Source organism: Agelaius tricolor, unplaced genomic scaffold, assembly GCF_023055355.1.
Source record: "Agelaius tricolor isolate 1412-34295 unplaced genomic scaffold, bAgeTri1.0.p SCAF_5, whole genome shotgun sequence".
Taxonomy (NCBI): domain Eukaryota; kingdom Metazoa; phylum Chordata; class Aves; order Passeriformes; family Icteridae; genus Agelaius; species Agelaius tricolor.
In genome coordinates this window covers 12472638-12496428 of record NW_027269265.1, presented here as the reverse complement: position 1 = coordinate 12496428, position 23791 = coordinate 12472638, and the positions used below count along the sequence as shown (strand labels likewise).

The 23791-nt window shown below is 45.4% G+C and overlaps 1 protein-coding gene across 4 annotated transcripts in view; it reads left to right on the top strand.

Annotated features, from left to right (window-relative positions):
• EVL (Enah/Vasp-like) overlaps positions 1–23791 on the top strand; it is a 148064-nt gene that overhangs the window by 15970 nt on the left and 108303 nt on the right. Inside the window, exon 1 of one of the 4 annotated variants that reach the window (XM_071426485.1) lies at positions 10540–10859. The exons of 1 other annotated variant lie outside the window; for it this stretch is intronic. Coding sequence is in view for 2 of the 3 variants with exons in the window: in XM_071426482.1 (XP_071282583.1) it covers positions 11305–11327 (23 nt within the window). In the remaining variant the exon portion in view is untranslated. Of the gene's footprint in view, positions 1–10539; positions 10860–11114; positions 11328–23791 lie in introns of those variants that run through there. 2 more of the 4 variants (XM_071426482.1, XM_071426486.1) reach the window with 2 other exon arrangements.

Here is a 23791-nt window from a genome sequence, read left to right as displayed (position 1 = left end):
TGACTCTTGAACAAATACTCAATACTTGAAGATAGGAGCCAGTTGTCTGAACTGGATTGGTGCCCAGTTCCATCATTGCAGATGACCTGGAGTATCCAAGTGCTGGATGTGGGGCTGCTGGCCATGACCAGAGCCCAACTGGATGCCAGACACTGTACACATGCTGGGACCCCTGGATTTGAGCCCCAAGCACTGCTAGGCAGTTTGGCAGTGGGAATAGGCAATGTTTCAGCTGTGAGCACTGCTGGGAGGGAAAAGCTTTTGTTTGCTGCAATTTGCTGTGGGGTTTGGTGTACGAATATGAGTCAATGGAACTAGAGCCAGACCACTGTGGTTGCAAAACCCACTCCTGATTTCGCCCTCTGTCCTTGCCTGGTCTTGGATACCTCCTTTGTGCAGTTTTGGGATGGACAAAAGTGTATCCCATTGCTTTTGCCAAGGTTGTGACCTGATTGTGCGACGCACTGGATGTGTTCTGTGTGCCTTGCCTCTTAGTCTAGCCTAAGGGATGAGAAGGGCCCCCTGAGCACAGGTAGGGAGGCAATTGCTGTTGTACTAAGCTGGACTCATGGTAGTGCAAGGCAGTTTGTGCTACTGCTCCTTACTTGGCTGTAAAAATGCTGCTGGCTCCACCACAGGTAGTTAATCATGGTTGTGTAGGCTAAGTGGGCAGCTTTTTTAAAGACAGAGTGAGAAAAGGGGATCATTCAGTTGAGAAATGATAAGCCATGCAATTATAGCTGGGCAAGTAGTGTCTGTGTGTCTGTGTGTCTGTGTGTCTGTGTGTCTGTGTGTCTGTGTGTCTGTGTGTCTGTGACCTCCTGCTCTGCTCCTCCTCCCAAGCTCTCCTGGTCTCTCTGGCTGGCTCTTGGGCAGGAGAGGTGGCTGGCCAGGGCTTAGGGCTGTTGGGACAGGTCACAGGAATGGTTTGATTGTTGAAGACTGGTTCAGACTGTGCATAAAGCAGAGGTCTGGGGGCTGGCAGAGCCAAAATAAGAATTCAGACTTCATCAGTAACTTTGCTACACAGTCCTGAAGTGGGGCTTCACTATTCCAGCCACCACCTTAGAAATCCTGTTTTTATTAGAGAAGATACAGGAAGATTAGGAGATGCATGGAAAATTCTGGTTATAAAACACAAAAAAAACTCCCCCTAACATGGGGTCTCTGTTAGTGTTTTGCTTTTGTGAATTTTAGTGCTTGCCCTTTTGTTAGGAAACTGAATCTCATCCCTGCTACCACTGGGAACTGGAGAGCTGATGATGTTCAGATGGTGTGGGGTCCTAAATACTGCCTGGGTTCACAGGTTGTATAAAGTCTTTTGCTGTGATGCAGTTTTTGTGATTTTCATGCATTTGACACTAAAGGATAATATGCAGCTTATGTTAAAAGGGTTTTTTTGTGTTCATTTTGGCACATCCTGTAATTAAAGTGTCAGACCTAATACTGTTTCATTGAAAAAGCCAGTGGAACCCCTTCAATGAGTCCAGCAGAAGCAGAAAAAAACAGGACCTGCGATATTTCTCAGCTTCTTAAACAAAAACAAACCAAAAACCCACAAATTTTCAATCTTCAGTCTTCTTTTATGTGAAGAACAAATGAGGGATAGAAACACAATATTCATAACAATACTTTGCAACATAAGCTTCCTGCTTTGGTTTTGATTTTCCATAGAATATCATAAAACATTTCTCCTTGCTAGGTCTGGCTCAGAAACATTGGGTCTTGGTGATGCTCTGCCAAGAGATTGGAGAAGTTGGCACATTTCCATTGACCCTCTGCAGCGTGGCCAGGCCACATGCAGTTCAGAGAAAGCTCCCCCTGAGGTTCTCCTGGGTTGTAGGATATACTTGTGGCCACCCTTAACTTTCCTCCAGCCTTAAAGGAAGAAGGCAGTGTGAAGTCTCAGCACTGTGGCCTCTCTGTGTCAGTGGTTCTGGTTAAAGATGAGGTACAATCCCCCTCTCCTGGCTGTGCTTTCCTTAGGGAGCAGGCGTGGTCAGAAAGCAAATTCCACAGGAGCTGTCACAAAAGGGGAGAGGTTATGGGAATGACCTGGTGCTGCCTGTGGAACATCTGCTGTAGCAGCCAGACACATTCAGGAGCAAACTGTTCTGTGCCCAGGGGATGGGAAGGTCCTGCTCACAGAGCCAAAGAGCTGTGGAGGCTGGCAAGGACGGCTGGAGATCATCGAGTCCAACCCTTGCTCATGACCTTGTCCTAAGGAGTTCTGAACATCTCCCAGCCTTTCCAGGCAACCTGTGCCAATGTTTGAGCACTCATGGTAGAGAAGTTTGTTCTCATTTCTGAAGTGGATTTCCTGTATTTCAAAATTTGCACCTATTGCCTCTTGCCTGTCACCTCTGAGAAGAGTCTGTCTTCTTTACTCCCCCATCCTGTATTTTTACAGAGTGGTGAATGTGTCTATAATGAAGTGATGTCAGAAGCCTGACTGGAGGCAAGATTTGTTCATGCAGAGTAGGCCAGACCCTGGCCAGGGTGACAGTGGTGTCACCTTCCCCTGGCCAGAAGCACAGCTCCAGTGGCACCAAGTCTCTCGTGCCAGCAAGGCCATTTGGGAGAGGGTGTGAAAGTGCTGATGAGTGCTAGGATGTAATGAAGCCTTGGAGGAATCAGAACTTTGTGTTTTCCCATGGGAGTGAGGAAATGTTGTTCTGAAATTGCCACAGCTTAGGTCTGGTGCTGCTGTCAGAAGCTGTTTCTGAACAAAGAATTCCACAGTGTGTGTGAATAATTCCTGCACATGTTTATTCTAATGTCTTTTGCATCAGATGCAAGGGAAGAAAAATCTGGGATTTTTTTTTCCCCCAGTTTTTTTGTAGGAAGAAGGGGGAGAACACATGCTAATGTGATGGCAATGCAGCTCAGTTTTGGCAGATTCTCTGTCAACAGCACCTTATACTGAATAACCCCCACATGTAGCAACTTTCCAGCACCTAAAGGGGAGCTGGAGAGGGACTTCTTAGAAGGGCTTGTAATGATAGGCCAAGGTGGAATGGCTTCAAATTGAAACAGGGGATGTTTAAATTAGGTATAGGAAGAAATTCTTCACTGCCAGCATGGTGAGGCACTGGCACAGGCTGCCCAGAAAAGCTGTGGCTGCCCCATCCCTGGAAGTGTTCAAGGCCAGGCTGGATGGGGCTTGGAACAACCTGGTCTAGTGGAAGATGTTCCCACCCATTGCACAGGCTGGAATGAGATGATATTGAAGGTCCCTTCCAACCCCAACCATTCTATAATTCTTTGTTCCAGGTGAAATTCTGGGCCTTGATCTGGTCTGAGCTTTCACATGATGTGTATGTAAAATCCCCATAAGCCAACAGCTCCTAAGGCTGGGTGCTGTGATCTTGTGCTGCAGAGAGCTTGCTCTACAGATAGTTTAGCAATCAGGACCTTTATCAGCTGCAGTGAGGTTACTTTTGGCCAAGGAGCAGAGCTGTAAAACAACCTTCATTTTTCTCTTGCCTATATGCTACCATCTAACTAGAGAGTGGAGAGGTGTAAGTGTTACAACCATCCCAGAAGCCAAGGGCAACCCAGGTTTTGTTAATAGATCCCTTGGGGCAGAATGGGAAAACAACACTGAATGCTCAGTGTCTGCAAATATACACATGTAGGGTTCATTGTGGAACAATTTGGTTGCACAGGAAAACAGATAAGTACCCTTTTGGTTGTTGTTATCTACAGCAACATGACAATATGAAAGCACTAAAGTATCACTTAAGGAAATATATAAGAAAGAGAAAGAAAGGGTAAGAGTAGAAAGATCTCACCACCCATGGCCCTCATCCTCATGGTGAGGCTTGGTTGGGTTTTTTTTTTGATGTTTGTTGGTCAAAGTGATGGTTGCAGACTGATCCCATGAGGAGGTGGTAGTGGTGGCAATCCTAAAGAGGCAGTGGAGAAAAATGCCCAGACCACAGAATCTGCTGGGTTTATATTCATTCAGGTTCAGGTGGGAACACCCAGGTGCCTCCCCTGGGGCAGGGACTTTAAGCTGGGTGATGTTGGGGATCAGGGGATGCTGCAGGAGTCTTTGACACCTTTGAACATGTCACAGCTGCTGTATCAGTGTTCTATCAGTGCAGCTGAGGCCATTGTGGCTCATTATGGCCCTTCAGCAGAGATGAGAACCTTCAGCCATGTGTGACTGTCCCGGTACTGCCTGGCAGGGGAGTTATCACAGCTGAGCTCACTGGAGTGAGGATGAGGTGGCAGGACCTGCCTGCTGGGGTTTGCCTCTGTCCTGAGCTCTCTCAACACCAGCTGGAGCCCCGAGGGCTGGGCTCACCCCCACTCTGCACTGCAGCAGCCTCCCCCAGTGTCTGACCCGCAGCATTCCAGCCCTGCTTCCCCTTGTGGATACATTCCTCTCCCCAGACCTGGGACCATTAAACAATACTATCCCCATTATCTTATCTCATGTCCAAATTCCAGCTGATAGGCATGTCTGGGGAGGTGTGGGCTTCAGGGATGGTTGCAGGTGGACACCTGCTTCTCTGCAGTTTGTTACTGAGAACACTCTTCTAATGTTTACCAGAGAAGATGTCTAGCAGACACTGGTATTTTCCATGCAGAATAACTTCTGTCTTGCCAGTTTACCTGATAATGAGTCAAAAATTCAGGCAATGATGTGCCCAGTTGTCAGGGGGAGGTTGCTTGGTTTATGGTGGCTGTTACTTCTGACTGCAAGCACGCCACTGGACAGGGGAAACACAAGATCTAGGCCAGTGGCTTGCTTGGAGATGACAAGAAGCCAGGGTGTTTGTGGTAGTGTGTGTATTGTATCCATGTCTGAAGCACACAGGTGTGTGTTTGGTGAGATATGAGATGTACACCCCCCAGAAGTGCCCAAATGTTTTATTGGGAAGTGCCCTTTAGTGGGTGAGTGACCATGGTTTATTCAGACTCTATTTCCAGTTCCACTGACATTTCACTTGATAGTGGTGATAATGCTGGTCAAGTTGTAACCTCTAACTTCCCTTTTCCCCCCCAGTTAATCCCTCACAATTTAGAAAAAGTCAAATTACTAATTTCAGCTAGCTTTAAGGAAGTTTACAATGTATATTTCTTCTGATTTTCCCTGATGGTGTCTTCTGTGTTCTGCTCTGTGTTTGTACAGATACTAATCAGCAAAGATGTAGCTGCTGTAAGATACTGTGCCTGTCAGGTGAATATTGAGGCAGTATAATTTATTATTACAAAGCAGATTTCTGTCTGCAACATGATTCAAATTTATCTCTGCTGAGCTGAAGAAAAAAAAAAGGTTGGTAATTTTTTATCTAGGAAAAATAATTCATTATTACCTTGCACTTCAAATTTGTGTAGCCTTGTCCCTTTCCATGGAAGGGATTTTATTTATTTTTTTTTAATCAATAGGGTCATAGAATGGTTTGGGTGGGAAGAGACCTTACAGACCATTTAGTCCCCATCCCCCTGCCATGGGCAGGGACACCTTCCACCAGACCAGGTTGCTCAGAGCTTCACCCAGCCTGGCCTTGGACACCTCCAGGAATGGGGTATCCACAGCTTCAACCTCTGGCAGTGCCTTGCCACCCTCACAGGAAAGAATTTCCTCCTAGTACCTATTCTTCACTGGCCTTTTAGATTGGAGCAGTTGTCCCTTGCTCTGTCACTACATTTTGTATTATTTTAAATAATTTCTCATAAACAGGAAGCAATACCCAAATCCTGATCATGATATTTGCAGCCTATACAGACTGAATCTCAGTTTTTAGATGTTTGGTGGCTTGACCATATTTCTTCTTTTTCTAATTTAAATTTATCTCATATATCCTTGTCTGTTGTTTATGTAAACTGCTTTTCCATGTTCAGCTTTCTATGGTGGTCAGCACCACACAGTCCTACACTTGACTGGGTATTTCAGGCACTGTTGCAGTGATCAATAACTTAATAATCCGGATGGAGCTTTTAGTTTTCACCCTGACTGGCTGAGTTCTGTTGGATTGCTAGCTGTGACTTGGTGCTGTCCCCAAGGGCTGATAGAAAATCAGTAAGAGCCCCATTCTCTCTGGTTCACTCCAGTGCACCTTCCCTAAAGCACTAGAACAAGGCAGATGAGGCTGTTGTGGAAAAACATCAGCCCTGTGTGCTGGTCTGCACCTGGTACAGGGTGTCTGTTCCTGAAAATGGTATGTGATACTCCCAGAATGATAAGAGCAAAGCTGTGGGGAAGGCATCAGCCATCCTGTGGTCAGGAATCTCAAGCCCTGAGATTTGCAAAGCATGAAGAATGTTTGGGCCAAAGCTGAGAGGGAAAAAATGGATTATTTCTGTGCAAATATTCGTGGGTTGTGATAATTCCAAGATATATAAATGAGGTAGGATTTTTTTTGGTGAGGGTTGACATCAGGAAATCAAACTTTCATGGTCAACCTGAAAACCTGAGAGTGAAAGGAAAAGCCTGAAATATGTTGGATTATCCTTGTGCATCAAAATTCACATTGTATGTTAAGGCAACACATAATAGAAATACCATTAATAAAAGGAGGGAAAAAAAAGTTCATTTTTGCCCCACCCATCCTCCCCTTTAACAGCTGAAGCTTTAAGTCAATACTCCAATACTGAATGCATCCTTGTTCTGTAAACTTAAGGGCACTGCAGTTATTTTTACAATCTCCCCAGTACCTGAACAAACAAAGGTAGCCACTCCTTTTCTATTTCAATAAACATTTTAAATCTTATTTTCTTAAGCCCACAAAAGACATTTGAACTCAGAGACAATCCTGTCAAAAGGAGACTTTTCAGCATATTCTGGGATGCTGCCTGTGATTGCCACATTCTCCACTGTGCAGAAATTTTGGAGATGCAGTGAATGAACACTCATTAGATATGCTCTTGTTGGCTCATTTCCCTTCTTTTTGTTTTCTTCCTCATGAATTGAAGTGAATGCTGAATTTTTCAGCACAGTTGCAGGGTTTTTTTAGAGTGGTCTGAATATCACTTCAGCATAATGATAATGCAGGCTTAATGACAGAAGTCCACTGTGTTAGTGGCTTTCTTCCTTTCCTTTCTTGAGCAAGGGAATAAGGGAATAACTTCATTAAAATGCCTCAGTCTGTTTGTGATCAGATAATGTCACCAAGCATCTGGCAAAGGCTTTGGTGGAATTTCAGGTCAGGAGGACAAATGCTGATACACTGATATACTAAATAACAATAATGCAAGATGTTTCACTTGAGGAAATGCATCAGCCTGAAGCCCTTGTATGGCAGTGAAATTCTAGATAGAGCCAGAAATTTCACCAGTATCCTCTGCCTTGTTCTGGTTTGTCATATGTCCAGGCTTTTTGTGCATCCTTTGCTTTTTTGACAAGCTTTCATCAAGGATAACCACTTCTATTACAGTCTCACTTGTTTGTTAGAGCCCAGCATTAAAACTGCAAAGTGTTTCCCAAAAAGCTGCTGCTTGTCTTCAGTGGGAGAGACACTCAGTGTCACACCTTTTTTGGCCTCTGATCAGAGGGTGGGGTCTGGGTCCCACAGTTCCCATTACATAAATTGTCCCACCCAATCTTTAGTAAATTTTGTCTCTTTAAATTATGTCTCTTTCATGTGACATAATTTCAATTTTTGTTAAATGAGGGACATTTGTCATCAAATGTCTGGACTGGCTACACTGCCAGGAAGGGAATAAACAACTTCTTGTGAAAATTTTCATTGCTGATTGTGGTTTCTGACATAATTTCTGTCTGCTTCTCAAGACCTCCAGTCTGGCTCAGGGCACAGGAAGTTACAGTCTTTGCTAAAACTTTATAAGGAGGTATTATAGGCTTGCATTTATTGATGAATTTGGCCATTGCATGTGTTCATGTGACTTTCTGAAGCTCCTGTGGGTTCTGTTTGGTAAAACTTCATGCTGAGCCACATTCATGTCTACAGTAGGACATGATGGTCTCAGATCTCACTATTGAATATGGGAATCCTAGGAATTAATTAAGCAGAATTGAGACTATTGGTTGTCTCACATGATAGAAGAAGTCCTGCTGTTTCTGTGTGTAGTGCTTTCAGCTGTTGTGAAAGTGCTGGCCAAGAAAAAAAAAAAGTTAAAATGTTATCCTAATGAAACCTTTCAACAGCTGACCTTTGCTGTATATGAAAACTTTGTGGAGGATGTTTGCTTTTCTAGTCCTTCACAGTGAACTCATTGATGACAGAAGCCTTGACTTGAACAGTTAACTATTTATTTGCATTGTGGCTGTTGAGAAACTGCAGAAATTGGAAGATCAGACAGTGATTTTGTCAACTTTGTTTCAAGAAGAATGCTTAGGGGAAAGCAGTATGTTTGCTCTTAATTCTATAGAATGGTTTTATTTTATATAAACAGCATGAAAAAGAAACACCAGCCCTCTTCCACTTGATTCAAGTTAGAGGAAGATTGTGGTGAGCAAGAAAAGAGAAGTTGAGAATTCCATCCTTCCCCGATGAGGGACCTTGGCCAGCTCTGAGGGTATAAAACCATTTCCTGCAAGGTCAGGAGCAGAACAGTTGCTTGCAGGGGTCCCCCTGCTGCTCCAGCTGCTGGGGTGCTGTGTGCAGTGAGCACACTTGTGCTGAATCTCAGCCTAAGTATGGCAGGAGGCTTCTTTGGATGGTTGTGTTCTTCTTGCTGCCAGATTCAATCTTTTATTAGGCTATAGCCAGAATCACCTACCTTGCAGTCCTTCTCTTGCTGGATGCCTGTGGAAGAATTAATTTCTGTCAGATGGTGTGACTGCATGTGTTTTAGTGTTCCTACAGCGTGCCTTTATTGTCACTTAACACTAACACATTTGTTTAAAGGAAATAAAATGAAACCCAAGGTCACTACTACATTAAAAACACCATGTCTCAAATAAATGTGGATTTTTTTTTTTTGTGCTGGGTTTTCCCAGTGCTGGGGTTTTTTTGCCATGAGTGCCTTTTCCTTTCATTCCAGCCCTTTTTGCCAGTATTTCTCAGAGCCATGAGATCAGATGCCACAGTTATCGTGGCCGGTCCCCAGTCACTGTGTCTAAGAGATATGGCAGTCTGTACCCTTTGGATGCTTTTCCAGCCTCCAAATCCCACAGCTCAGTGGGACAGCCATTGCCCTAGAGCCTCAGGAGCTGTAGTTGGGTTTGGATAGTTCAGACTCCAGCCAAAATCCTCCACGTGTTTCCTTGTGCTAGAAACCAGCCCTAGCAGCGAAAGAGGCAAGGAGGGGAGCAGCCCCAGAGGTGGCTTTGAATTTGCTGTCTCCCTGTGACTTTCCCAGACAGCCCATTCTCCCACTGCCCCATTCTCTCTCCTTCCCAGGGGTAGATTTCCCAGGATTTGAATCTTCCTCATTTCCAGCAGTCCTCACCTTTCACCTGCTCTCTAGCCAGCAGTGCCTGTCCCTCTCTGGCCAGTGCTGGCACCCATGGGTGTCCCCATGCTGGGGTGGCTGATGATGAGGCAGAGGCAGTGTGCACAGCCTCGGGGTTTAACCCCTCCCTGCCCTCCCCATCCCATTGCAGGGTGCACAGCCTCAGGGTTTAACCCCTCCCTGCCCTCCCCATCCCATTGCAGGGTGCACAGCCTCAGGGTTTAACCCCTCCCTGCCCTCCCCATCCCATTGCAGGGTGCACAGCCTCGGGGTTAAACCCCCCTGCCCTCCCCACCCATTGCAGGGTGCCCAGCCTCAGGGTTTAACCCCCCCTGCCCTCCCCATCCCATTGCAGTGTGCACAGCCTCAGGGTTTAACCCCTCCCTGCCCTCCCCATCCCATTGCAGGGTGCACAGCCTCAGGGTTTAATCCCCCCCTGCCCTCCCCATCCCATTGCAGGGTGCCCAGCCTCAGGGTTAACCCCACCCTGCCCTCCCCATCCCATTGCAGTGTGCACAGCCTCAGGGTTAACCCCTCCCTGCCCTCCCCATCCCATTGCAGTGTGCACAGCCTCAGGGTTAAACCCTCCCTTCCCTCCCCATCCCGCTGCTGAGTTTGGCTGCCTGGGCAAAGTCTCTGCAGTCTCATGGCTAACACCCAAACAACCCCTAAGCAAACTGGTGATGGGAGTGTGATTCCTGCGTGTCCAAAATTTCCACGGGATTGCTACGGGCATGGCGAGCCCTGGCTCCTGCTCACTGGGGTGTGTTCCCCAGCACCGTGAGCGGTGTTTTCTCAGCCTCGGCGAGGATCGCTGCCGTGTTATTCCCATCAGCAGCAGCAGCAGCAGCAGCGCCGTCCCTCGCCGAGCCCATCCCGGAGCGTGGCCGTGCGCTCCCCGCAGCCGCAGCCCCGGGGGCTCCCCCGGAGGAGGCGAGGCTGCAGCGCCGAGCCCGCCGTGCCCCGCGGCCCCCGGTTCCCCCGGCACAGGGCGGTGTGGCCGTGCCGCCGGGGGTGTCCCCGTGTGTCGCCCCTGGGGTGCGCAGCGGATGCTCTGCCCCCTGCGCTGGCTGCGCTGTTGCCATGGAGATTGCGTGCGCTGTTGCTAGGCAGCTGAAGCATCCTCGCCTGCACACTGCAATGCCACGAAATGCTCAACTTTCCTCATTCCTATCTCCCTTCTGTGATCTCGCAGACATGACTCCTTTGGCTCTTATCCCACCTCATTCAGTGGCACTGCTGCGATTTCTTGGTGTTAACCCTGTAAACCCTAAAAAGCCCGCATGGCCCTGCAAATGGGGTTTATGGCAATGAGTTCAGGGCTGAAGGAGTTAAAGTGGTTGGGGATAGACTACAGAGGAAATGATTTCTAGCAGATAAACTACTTTAAATGTTCTGGCATTCATGGAAGGGGAGGTTTGTGGATGCAGTCTTTTGTTCCATCACTGATGGTTTAGATGAATAAAAACAGACTAAAATATCACTACAAGGTAAGAAAACCAGCTTGAATGGGCCTAATTAATCTCTTTGGTTACAATATATATTTAGTTTTTTATTATCCTCTGCTTGCGCTTGCTGATTTTGATGTAGCATGTGAATGATAATTTAGCTGTGAAGCCTGTCGTGTACCATATTTGACTTATTTGGCTCGAATAATGAAGATATCAGCCTGTATTCTTGGAGTATACTGCATTAATCAGACTTGCAGGAATGATCACATGGTACTCTATCGCCTTTTCCTGTTAGCTGCTGCTTGTCAGCAGCTGGCTGAGCTGTAGGCTGCAGGCCAGTATCTGCATACCCTTTCTCCTCAGAATATTCCAAATATACTGTCTCGTCATTATGCATTTTGCTGCAGTTTGACAAACTAAATGGTCCTCTGCACGTTAAGAAGATTATTTTTAAATTTCAGAGCATTTGTGTAGTTGCTAGGCCATGTATGCATTTGAAGAATTCAGGTAGGCTCTCTGTTTTATACATCAGTGTGCTTGGTTTTTGTTCTCACAAGGTTTTTGCTGTGTAATGTCAGTCAGCTCTACAGTTAGTTCTTCAATGTGCAGATATTTATTGTGTTTTATAATCTCTGCCCTGTGCATGGGGAGAAGTGCTTGGAGGGTTCGTTGCAGGTAACGGGAGTTTAACTGCATGATGAAGTGCAAAGCTGGGTAATTGATTATATCTTGCACAAATTTCATGGCCATGCAGCCAGAGACAGCGAGTGCAGGGCAGTTATAAATATAAACCAGAAACTGTTCTCTTTAAAAGGGTCTTTGCTATTTTTAGTTCTGGAGAATCTGACAGATGCTCCTTCAAGATAAAATACTGATGGTGATAGAGAAGAGAAAATTGATGCTTGGATTGTACATAGGATGATTTTTTATGCTGCTGCAGAGTATACATGTCTTTTTCATAACCTTGTAGCTGCAGAATTCCTTATGAATTATATTTAAAATAAGGATATTGTTTTGTTTGTAGGGGTTGGTTTGTAGTTTGCAAACATTTGAACAACTGTGATTGTTAGAATATAAAATTAGCACTTTTTATTTGATATTGGTTCTGCTCAGTATTGCCTCTGCCCCCTCTTGTCCTCCATCCCCACCCCCAGTATAACTCCATCCTTATGCAAGTATTGAGGTCTATTAAAACCCCAACAGATATTTGAAGACATGAAACAGAATTTCTACCCTCACTAACAGACAATCATTTTCCTATGCAGTTTGGGACTTGAAAAAATTCTGGTCAGTAGTTGTGGGGTAGGGAGTGTCTCACTTTTTGTAAAAAAATTTTTTGCTTAATGTGTTCAGTTGTTGTAACTTGTGTTATACAATTGTCCAGATAAAATGGTGACAATGTTGAAACAGCACAAACAGCACTAGGCATCACTTTGTGATACATTTGTCTGCATATCGTTATTATAATGTATCTTTAAAATATCTTTCTTTTTGAGTAAAAAAAATGGATTGTTTGACTAAGTATGTAACTAGAGGAGATGATGGATTCTCTTTCTATACACAATGAGCATTCTTTATCAAATACCTTAAAATGAAACTTTCTACCCTCCGATTAGATATTTTTAACATTATTTCTGCCTTTTGTTAGGCAAATATATTGGCAATTTCCATTATTTTGTGACTTGCTGCTCAGTTCTGTGTGTGAGTGGTAGCAAAAGCAGTTACAGGACACCCCCACTCCCCAAAATGTTCTGATTCCAGATGCAAGGGCTGAGTAGATCCAGGCTGACTGTGTGTATTCCTCCTGTTGTGAAATGCAGCATGAATGCTGTCTGAGGGGAAAGATTTTACTGGAAGACTAGATAATGCTGTGTAACTGCTGTTGTCAGGGCTGTCAGGAGATGCTTGGAATCTTGACATTGCTGATTGTTGGCAGTAAATTAGGGTGCAAATGGGCCCCAAACTTACTGTGCCACTTACTGTACCCACAGAGTTGTTTGTATTTCTGCCAGTTTGTTGAGTCCTATTCTTAATTGAGTGAAATTCTCAATAAATCTACAATGAAGAAATTAAAAAAAAAAAGGATATTTTAAAAATTCTGCTTTTAAAGCCTTAGCTGTCTTTCAGTGGCTTTCCTAGACATCTTGGGCCAGAGAGACACCTAGTTTTGTGGCAGGAATGGCCAAATGCTGATTACACACCCATTAGGCTTATTTAATTATGTGTCATCCTCTCTTAGACTTGATTTGAAAATAGTATTAACATTTGATGTGCAGACTGCTAGACATTTTCTTTTAAATTTTGCACTGGTAGGGCTGGTGTTTCTGTATAGCAACATTTAAATGGCATTTATTTTATTAGGAATTTCTGTGGTGTTTTGTTGAGGTTGCATCTGCATGTTGATGGGTTTTTTTAATGGTATGACTATTCTTGTGCCTGTGGCTATTTTAGATTTTGATGGCATCAAAACAAATCTTGCAAGATAAAGATTGAAAAGAGGTTTAGTTGAGCAATGGGGTGGAAGCCTCCCTGCCATGGGCTCCTGGAAGCAAAGTGGCTGTAGCAGCAGAGGGCAATCTGGCCCAAGGGCCCCAGCTCCAGGGTTGCCCCACTCTCTTCTAAAGGTCCTGGTCTTCCATGTGCACAAAACACAGCCTTGCACTCATCTCTCACCTTGGCTTTAACCTCAAGTGGATGCTTGTGTGTGTGTGGCAGCAGCAGGGCTGCTCCATCCTCCAGTGCACCAAAGGCCTTGAGCACCCGAGTGTCCCCAGAGGTGGGGATCCCAGCAGTGCTGCCCATGCACACCCATCCTGGGGATGCCATCAGTGCCTGCCCATGCACACCCATCCTGGGGGGATCCCAGCAGTGCCTGCCCATGCACACCCATCCTGGGGGGATCCCAGCAGTGCCTGCCCATGCACACCCATTCTGGGGATGCCATCAGTGCCTGCCCATGCACACCCATCCCATCCTGGGCATCCCAGCAGTGCCTGCCCATGCACACCCACCCTGGGGATGCCATCAGTGCCTGCCCATGCACACCCATCCTGGGGGGATCCCAGCAGTGCCTGCCCATGCACACCCATCCTGGGGGGATCCCAGCAGTGCCTGCCCATGCACACCCACCCCATCCTGGGGATCCCAGCAGTGCCTGCCCATGCACACCCATCCTGGGGATCCCAGCAGTGCCTGCCCATGCACACCCATCCTGGGGATCCCAGCAGTGCCTGCTCATGCACACCCATCCTAGGGATCCCAGCAGTGCTGCCCATGCACACCCATCCCATACTGGGGGGATCCCAGCAGTGCCTGCCCATGCACACCCACCCTGGGGATCCCAGCAGTGCCTGCTCATGCACACCCATCCTGGGGGGATCCCATCAGTGCCTGCTCATGCACACCCACCCTGGGGATGCCAGCAGTGCCTTCCCATGCACACCCATCCTGGGGATCCCATCAGTGCCTGCCCATGCACACCCACCCTGGGGATGCCAGCAGTGCCTTCCCATGCACACCCATCCTGGGGATCCCAGCAGTGCCTTCCCATGCACACCCACCCTGGGGATGCCATCAGTGTCTGCTCATGCACACCCATCCTGGGGATCCCAGCAGTGCCTGCTCATGCACACCCATCCTGGGCATCCCAGCAGTGCCTGCCCATGCACACCCATCCTGGGGATCCCATCAGTGCCTTCCCATGCACACCCACCCTGGGGATGCCAGCAGTGCCTGCCCATGCACACCCATCCTGGGGGGATCCCAGCAGTGCCTGCTCATGCACACCCATCCTGGGGGGATCCCATCAGTGCCTGCCCATGCACACCCACCCCATCCTGGGGATCCCAGCAGTGCCTGCTCATGCACACCCATCCTGGGCATCCCAGCAGTGCCTCCCCATGCACACCCATCCTGGGGATCCCATCAGTGCCTGTTCATGCACACCCAACCATGACATCTCTCTGTGTTACTCTGCTCTTTTTTTTCTGTCTCCACACTGGCCCTTTCAGACCTGCAGGACTCCCCAGCAGGGTGGTGCAGACGGTGGCACCCTGACCCTATGCCAAGAGGCATCCCTGCAATCAGGCCACTCAAGTTCCCCCCGATTTCATTTTGATGCAGCCATCTTTGCTTCCCTGGTGAAATGGTGCCAGGTTATTTTAATGGAGTGTTAAGCAGCTGCTGGGCCTGTCTGAAGAATTGTCTCACTTAAAGACTGTAAGTGACTCTGGTGTATTGTTTGTGAAAAACTTATTTGTAAAGCCCTTTGGGATGAAATCTTTCCTGTGTGGTTACTGGCTGGATAAAGAGAGACTTAAGCCTCTGAAAAATAGGGAGTAAATCCATAGAATAATCTCACAGCTTCTTGTATCAGCCAAGCTTGGTTTATCTTCCTCTTGGAAAGAACCTAATATCCCCTGAAAAACTTTGCTTTTAAAGCAGGGTTAATGGAGCTAAGCCTCTTCTCAGTCCATATGGGCTTCTGGTTTCTGTGAGCTATGGGCTGGGCTCATTTTATTGCTGATTCCTGCACTGTCTTCATAAAACCCCAAAGCTCACATACATTTGGGCTATGATTGGAGGCAGGATTGTCCATAAGTTATGCTTTTATGACCACACTGCTGTAAGATGACTTTGCACGTGAAGCCATCAGGAGGATGGTGCACTAGGCCACGAGCAGCACTCCTCATTTGGTATCTTCCACCCAGATTTAGCTCTCTAGTGGCAGAACACAAATGCATTTTCTTTTCTTTTGTTGCTATGCCTTTATCTTTCTGGGATGTTACTTGGTATTCTTCGCAGTGAGCTGGTGTCTGTCTATTTCTGCTACACCGCCCACCACAGCATCGCAGTATTTTTAACTACATCTCCTATTCCCCCATCCAAAGAGCAAAACTGAGAATGCTACAGGAAGGAAGATGAGTCTCTCAAAAGAGAGAGCTGGCTCTGAACAGAGGAACTGAAACCCACCGATGAATAGAAAGCAGAGCTCAGAATGAACGTGGAGCATTTGGGTGCATGGAGAGCCTCTCACCTGCTGATCCCCAAAGCAACAGCAGCATTACCAGATTTCCTCTGGGAGCAGGTGATCCCCGATGGGGAGATGAAGGCACTGAGTTTATTGTGCCCACAAACATTTCATGGCTGAGTTTAGCTGCACAATTGGATCAGCGCACAGGAATTGCGATGTTTAAGCTGCATTTGCTGCTGCCAAGCAAAAAACCTGAATACGCCAAATTCGTGAAGAATTTTGATTTTAACATGATTCTGCAAAAGTGAATTCTGGTGGCAGGTGCCCATCAATTGCCTGGTCTGACTTTGAGTGCAGTATTCTCCTCTCTCTGGTGACCAACAAAAGGACACAAGGAAATGGAGTGAAGCTGCATCAGGGGAAGTTCACACTGGACTTCAGGAAACATTCTTCAGAGAGGGTGGTGGATTACTGGAATAGTTCCCCAGGGAATTGGTCACAGCACCAAACCTGCCAGAGTTCAAGGAGTGCCTGGACAATGCTCTTAGTCATATGGTTTAGTTTTTGGTAGTCCTGCAAGGAGCAGGAAATTTGGCTCGGTGATACTTATGGTTCCCTTCTAACATGAGATATTCTATGATTCTGTAATTTCACTGCTGACAGTTTAGGTATCTCCAGGGTAGCTGGCATATTTATTAAAGAACTGTATAAAGGACAAGCATGAGCATTTTGTAAAGATGGATATTACAGTAAAAGGCATGTGACTTTTCCTTCCCCCTTCCCCAACAAGTAGTAAGATGATTTATCAAAGGGACAGAAGGCTGGTGCTATGAAGGGATGCAGGCCTGTCTCCAGTAGCTTTTCCTGCTGAGAATTCCTAAGAAGGAGGCCTTTTAAATAATCCAAATTTTCAGAAGTGACACTGAATAATGAAGTTTGAATATCCAAGCAGCTTTAGGAAGCTGTAGGTGAGGTGCCAGCTAGCATGGCTTCACTAAGGGTGAATTGTCCCTGACAAATACAGGAGCCTTCTGCAGCGAGGTTACAGTGTTGGTGGATAATGAAGAAGTGACTGTCATCATCTGCCTGGATTTGTGCCAAATGTTTGACACTGTCCTGCACAACACCCTTGACTCTAAAAGGGAGGGACAACTGAGAGATGGACAACTCAAGGGTTGAGAAATTGGCTGGATGGTCACACTCAAAGAGCTGTGGTCAGCAGCTTGATGTGAGAGTGGACACCAGTGCTGAGTGATGTGTGGTGCTCCCAGGGGCCAGAGTTGGAATTGGCACTGTTCACACATTTGTTGGCAGCATGGACAGCGGGATTGAGCACACCCTCAGAGGGTTTGCCAGTGACACCAAGCTGTGTGAGGCAGACAGCACACTGGAGGGAAGGGACCTTGACACACTTGAGAACTGGCTCCATGTGAACCTCATCAAAGTCAACAAGGCCAAATGCAAGGTCCTGCACCTGGTTCAGGGCAATCCCAAGAATATGGAAGGTGTCCATGGCAGGGAGGTTGGAACTACATGCTCTTTAAGGTCCCTTCCAACTGAAACCATTCTATGACTCTATGACAATAGAAAAGGATTCCTGTTCCTTGCTGCAAAAAATACGATACTGTTGATGAGTAAGAAGCATCAGGAGAGTTGCCAAAAGACTATTTCAAGTTGCTACAGGTGTTGTAGAGATGTAATGGGATTGCAGCACTACAGAGAAGTGGAACACGTTGTTGTTCCAAGTTGGTGACTCTGACCTTCCAGGTTAGATGGAGCAGCTAGTGAAAAACACACCAAATGGTGGAGTTAATCTTTTCTGACAAGAGGAGAAAAATGTGAGGAGTAATTGTTTCTGAGTTCAAAGGGTGTTAAATGAAAGGGAGAAAGCAGGTTTAAAAAGGAGAAAATTCAAGGATGGTATCTTGGCAGACCATAATTAGTTGCAGGATCTTCTGACCTGCATAGCTGAACCTCCAATTGTATATCATGTTCAAAATATCCTGTAGGTGCTTAATAAATAACCACAAATATGTGAGCCTGGAAGCTGCAGGCTGGCCAAGTCTCTGCCTGCTCAGTGCTTTCTCTGTCCACCAGTGAGCCAGCTGCTCATGTTCCTCCCTTCTGTCCTCACATGGATGCCCACAAATTCACAGAATCATGCAATGGTTTGGGCTGAAGGGACCTTAGAGACCAACTAGTTCCAAGCCCCCAACCTCCCTCGAGACCCAGAACAACTTCCAACCTGGCCTTGAGCACTCCAGGGATGGGGCAGCCACAGCTTCTCTGGACAGCCTGTGCCTCACTGCCCTCACAGCAAAGAATTTCTTCCTGATACCTGATCCAAACATCCCCTCTTTCAGTCTGAAGCCCTTCCCCCTGGTCCTATCACTCCATTCCCTTGTAGAAAGACCCTCTCCCCGTTGCTTGCAGCCCCTTTAGGTTCTGGAAGGTGCTGTAAGGTTTCCCCAGAGACTTCTCTTCTCAGGCTGAGCAGCCCCAATTCTCTCAGCCTGTCTTTGCAGGAGAGGTGCTCCAACTCTTGAATGATCTCCATGGCCTCCTCTGGATTATCCCAAGAGGCTGATGTCCTTCTTATGCTGGGAGCCTCAGAGCTGAACGTGAAACTTGCTGAAAACACATTGTTGAGACAGAAGTTTTTGATTATCTGCAGGAATTGGCAAGTCTAGTTGTTCAATATGCAAATGTGAATATTCCATATGATGCATCTCATCAGAGAAAATGCAGAAGCCTGGGTGGCAAATTATGGTCTCAATGAGATCTAGAATACCCTTTATGTAATCCTTTACCCTTCATTTTGTGACTGAGAGACTAATTTTTTTTTTTTTTCCAAAACAAACTTGCACTAAATTAAAAAAGGAGGAAAAGGAACTGGGTTTGCATTATTCTTTTGCTGAAGGTGATTGTCTCAAATCTGCTCTTTGATATTGGAAATTGATTTTAGATCCTTGGATTTTGGACAGTTGTTATTTATCCACACAAGGCATATACCCTGAGGAAATGTTGCTTCCTTAAACAGCAGATTGAATCAAATGTTTTTGCTGACATATTTTTCCCTGTGACAACTGACACTGCAGTTGCCACATATTTCAGTGGTTTAGCACAGAGGCATTTGAAGAGAAGGAGAGAAATGCTTCTAAGAAAGTAATGTGAGAATGCTGTTGCTGGAAATGAAGATAAGCACGCACTATTCTCATAGTGGCTATGTTGAAATATTTCTACTGAAGAGGAAAATTGATAGAGACTCTTTGTTAGAGGTGGTGGAGTCAGGTTTGGTGAGATTTTAAGGGGCAAAAATTCTGATGATTGGGCATATAATCTTATCCCAAATATAAATATGACAGGAGACTTATCCTGAGATATTAATTGGATTGGAGGAGCTCCACTGTCTATGTAGGAGGTGATTTCCAGTCACAGTTAGATCAGAGTAAATTGTCTGTGGTGTGTGTATTTAGTGCCTTAAACAGGGGCAGCCTGTGGAAGAGTGTTCCCTTCTTTTCTCCTGTTGGACTGCAAACCCTCCAGAGTCTCACTGGTGCCAAAGGCTTGGTTCAGCTACCTGAGGTCAGCAGTGCAATTCATTTCCAAACACAAGGAATTTCCTCTCTGTTCCCTTTGCCTTCTAGGCATGATAACCTGTTTTTGCATTTTTGCCTTGTCTCTCTCATCTCCAAAACATGTTTATCCCCTTCTCCCTTTTTTTAACTCTCTCTCTCATTTCCAAAACATGTTTAGCCCCCCCCCTCCTTTTTTTAACCAACCTTGTGATAGTATTTACAAACAAGAAGTGTCTGCTGTTGTTTAATGAGGATCCAGACACACTTTTCAGAACTGAAGGTAGTTATCAAGGCACATGGAAATTGATATCAATCTTTAAAATTAAGACAAACACGAGTACAGATGGCTTCTTCAAATAACAGAATTTATGATAATTTTTAAATCCACCTATGGGCATCCATTAGAGCAAGTCATTCTCAGTCCTGTGTTTTTTAAGCCTTAGTATGAAGTCTGTAAAGATTTGAAGCATTTCAGCTGAACTTTCATGGTAAAAAAGCTGCTGCCCACTGCTTCCTACCTACAGTGCCTGCTTCTTGGGGGTGGATGCTTGGTTTCAACATCCTGGTGTCTCCCAGAGATGCTCATTATCTCTGTCCCTGTCCATATTTTCAGCTACAGGACAGCATGGATGTCCAAATCCCCTCTTGCCTTTTCTTGTGCAACAAGGCCAAATGGATAAAATTGCTAGCCTTGTTATTTCTGCTATTCATAAGGTAGATACAGGATATGGGGGCTTCTTCCTATGATCCATTTTAGTTCTTGTGGTGTAAAGCCTCAGACTAACTTCCCATTAAATTTGTCCATGGGAGGGAAAGAGACAGGGAAAAGAACAGGCTAAAAAGAAACAAAAGGAGAAAAAGGCAAAAATTTAGGGAAAGAGATGATTGAAACTTTTTTTTTCAGACTGAAGGAGGGTTTTAAATCAAAAGGCTCATTCTTTCTTCAGACTCTAAAAATTTTTATAATAAAAGAAGTATTCCTGTCAGCTTTGCCTCCAGACTGTCTTTGCTTCATGAGACAGCACTTTTTGATGCCATTTCATGTAGTCAACACTGTTCTGCCCAGCCATCATAGCTAAGCTGCTGTTTGCCAAGGAACTGTTTCTTATAAAGTGATGTTAAAATGGAAGTAACAGATAAGACTCTTTTGGACATGCATTGCAAATTATTTGAGATCAAAGTCACATTCTTGTTTCAATTGGGGAATGGAAATCTAAGAACCGTATTTCAAAAATGAAGAAAAATGCATTTTACACGGATCAGATTTTCACAAGAGCATGTATTGGCTCTGATTATTGCAGGGAGGAGGACCAGCTGGATGCTATTTATGTAGAAAATTGGCCTTTGTCTTTAAGGGCTCACGTAGATGTGGAGTGTTTGAATTATTTGAAAGTTTCTGTTTGTTTTTCAGTGATGAAGAGTGTGGAAAATGTGATTCTAAGTTTGCCTGTGTGTATTGCAGAATGAGGGCAGCAGGCATTTTGGCCCTAACGCTGCTGTATGGTGCAGCTGGACTGGTCCTGTTATGGTACTGGGACAATTTTGTTGCAAAAGAACCAGCAAAGGATTAGTCCTAAGTACTACTAATACAAAGGATGGGGGAAAACCCACCACCACCACTTTTGGATAATGATCAATCTCAAAGCTTGAGGATGAGACTTCAAAGACTGTACTGGCTTGTTAGGCAAGATTATTAGTACTAATAAGAGGTAATGCACTCATGTCAGTAGCTCCCCTATGGTAATTTTTAACTACTCCATATAACCAATGGCATTTTCAAAGCCCACTCAGACAGCACAAGCTCATTAAACAAAGATAGGCATTTATTTAAACTATTTATAAAGTTCAGTGTGTAAAGGAGAAGAAAGAAAATGTGTTATTAAAGAAGAAGGTGAAAATGAAGTACCCACAGGGTACAGCCTGTGTAAGGTATCTCTGTAATTTGACATGAAAACAATGTCTGATTTACTGCAGAAAATCCTGACATTGCTGACCAAGATGTAACAATATCCTGCTTTTGAAGGTCAAAGTAAGAGAAAAATCAATCCTGAAATACAATGTGATTTCCTAGCATCAGGCCTTAGGAAGTGGAGGGGTTTGTTCAGAGGGACACAGTACACTTGGCATCACCTCAGCTCCCAGAACTGCAGTTCTGCTCCTTTCAGATACAATCTTCCCTCCCAGAAAGGATCACATCTGTGCCTGCAAGTGCCCAGGCATTGGCTGTGGGTGTGAGCTCAGTCCCTGCAGCTTCCCACGTTCCTCCTGAGCTCCAGGCCCACTTGTGTGCTCTGGGTCTGCATCAGGATAACCTCAGCTGCCAAATACTGGGGATTTCAGCTGCTGCTCTTGTGTGTGGGTGGGGGAAAGCAAGGGCTCAGACACGGACTGGTTTTCCCTGTAGATGCAGAATTTGGCTCTTGAGGTCTGGAATGTGTTTTCCTTTGCTTTTTTGGTTTATTCTGTCTGAAGTATTTGAGGTTGGTCTGTCTGGCCTGGCAAGGCTGAGGAGGAGAGCCTGAGCTCTGCCTTGGTGTCACACACAGGGATTGACACCTTTGGGGTTCCACCAAACTCCAGGAGCCTGATACCATCTTACTTCTTGGGGCTTCAGCCCATCATCTTCCCCAGCATGTGCTGTGATCCAAGTACAGCACTCAGCTGGCCATGCTTCACCAAATTAAAGTTTCTGGTGGTTTTTCAGAATTTCTGAGATTTTCAAATCGTCAAATACAAAATGCAATTTGCATGCTTGTAAATCACACATGTTTAAATTAAAACAACTAATCTACAAACTGCTGCATCTTGCAGTTGTTTCTCTGTACTCCAAAAGGATGATACCAAGCCTTTTGGTGGGTACCATGAATAGGAAGTTGAATTTTAAGAATGCATTTTGAGATATATATCCTGATTTTATAGAGTCCATCTGGGAGAGGAGCTTTTGAGAAAATCCAATGCAAGAGAAGCAAAACCATGCCATCGTGTTTCTACATAAGAAAAATGCACTGTACTGCAGATTTGCACTTGTGGTTTAAGGTGATGATGAGCAGAAAGCATATTTCCAGGGCTTTCTTTGTGAGCAGATTACTTAAACCCAGATTCCTTCAGATGTCTGAGCTCAGTCATGGAAGCATTAAGAAAAAGAGTCAGCAACTTGACTAAGACTGCTCACCGAAACCTTTATTAAACTTTAAAGAAGGCAATGAAGCAAGGACTAGATGTAGATGGGTGTGGAAAATAGCTGTGGGGACAGGTGTTGCTTGTCAGTTTGAGTTTGACTTCGATGTTGGAGCGAGCCGAGGCAAGCGGGGACAGAGCTGGAGGGGAAGTGGGGCAGTGCAGGTGCACCGAGGTGGCTGGAACAGCACCTCTCACTGCAATCCCCAGAAATGCACTTCCAGGGAAGCCATCCCTCCAGGAACTCGGGCTGGAGGAGTCAGCTGGGTTTCCTTAGCTGGTGTCCAGCATGCAGACTCTAGTCTGAAGTCCCAAATCACTGTAAATTCAAGGGGAGATAGATCTGACAGGGCAGTTGTGCTCTAGAGCTGAGGATTTTTCTTTAATGCTGGGATTTAGTGCAGATGCTGCCAGACATGGTACCTCTGTGCCCATGCACATGGGGGGCTGTCCCCAGACCAGTTGTTAAAGGCAGAGAAATTGAGGTACAGAGTGTCCTAAATCCTGGGAGTGGCACTGATGAGTGAGATCCAAGCCCTGCTCTATGGCTCTCCCTCGTCCAAGGATGCCTTCCCTCTGAAACATTTCTGTATGTGTATATATGTACATAAACACACCAAGATAGTTTTGTGTGTGTGTTTCTATTTGTTCTGTAAATGAAAGTCTGTATTATGTGAGCAATTTCCTTGAAATTTCCCTGCTGGGGTTGTGAGCACAGAGGATGGAGGCAATGACACTGTTTTGATTTCTAGCCCAAATTACTGTGTACAGTGATTCAAGTGTGGCTTCTAGACAGGACTTATATATATCTGTCCATTAGATTTGGGAAAAGGCTGCATGTTTATTTACACTACTGCAATTCAAATCTATTTGTCTGCTACACTTAATGACAGAATGTGTGGGCTTTTATATATATGGAGAGATCTATTTATATACAGACATATTTAGGCAGAAAGCAAAGAATGATTTTTTTCATTAGTACATGATTTTAACAGGCAATACAAAAAGGGAATTTGGTGATAAACCTGCAAAGTGTCAGATCAGAAGATACAAATCCCAGAGAAATAGGCATGGGAATATGACTGAGAAGGACTGTTCAAAGAAAAGCACATGAAAATTAATAACAACTGTTTTAAAGGTAAATATCAGAAAAATGCTGTCTTTGTACTGGTAATCACAATAGTGTTCATACAATAGTTAATAGTATCACTGTTTTGATGAGGAGCACAGAAATCCCAGAACAC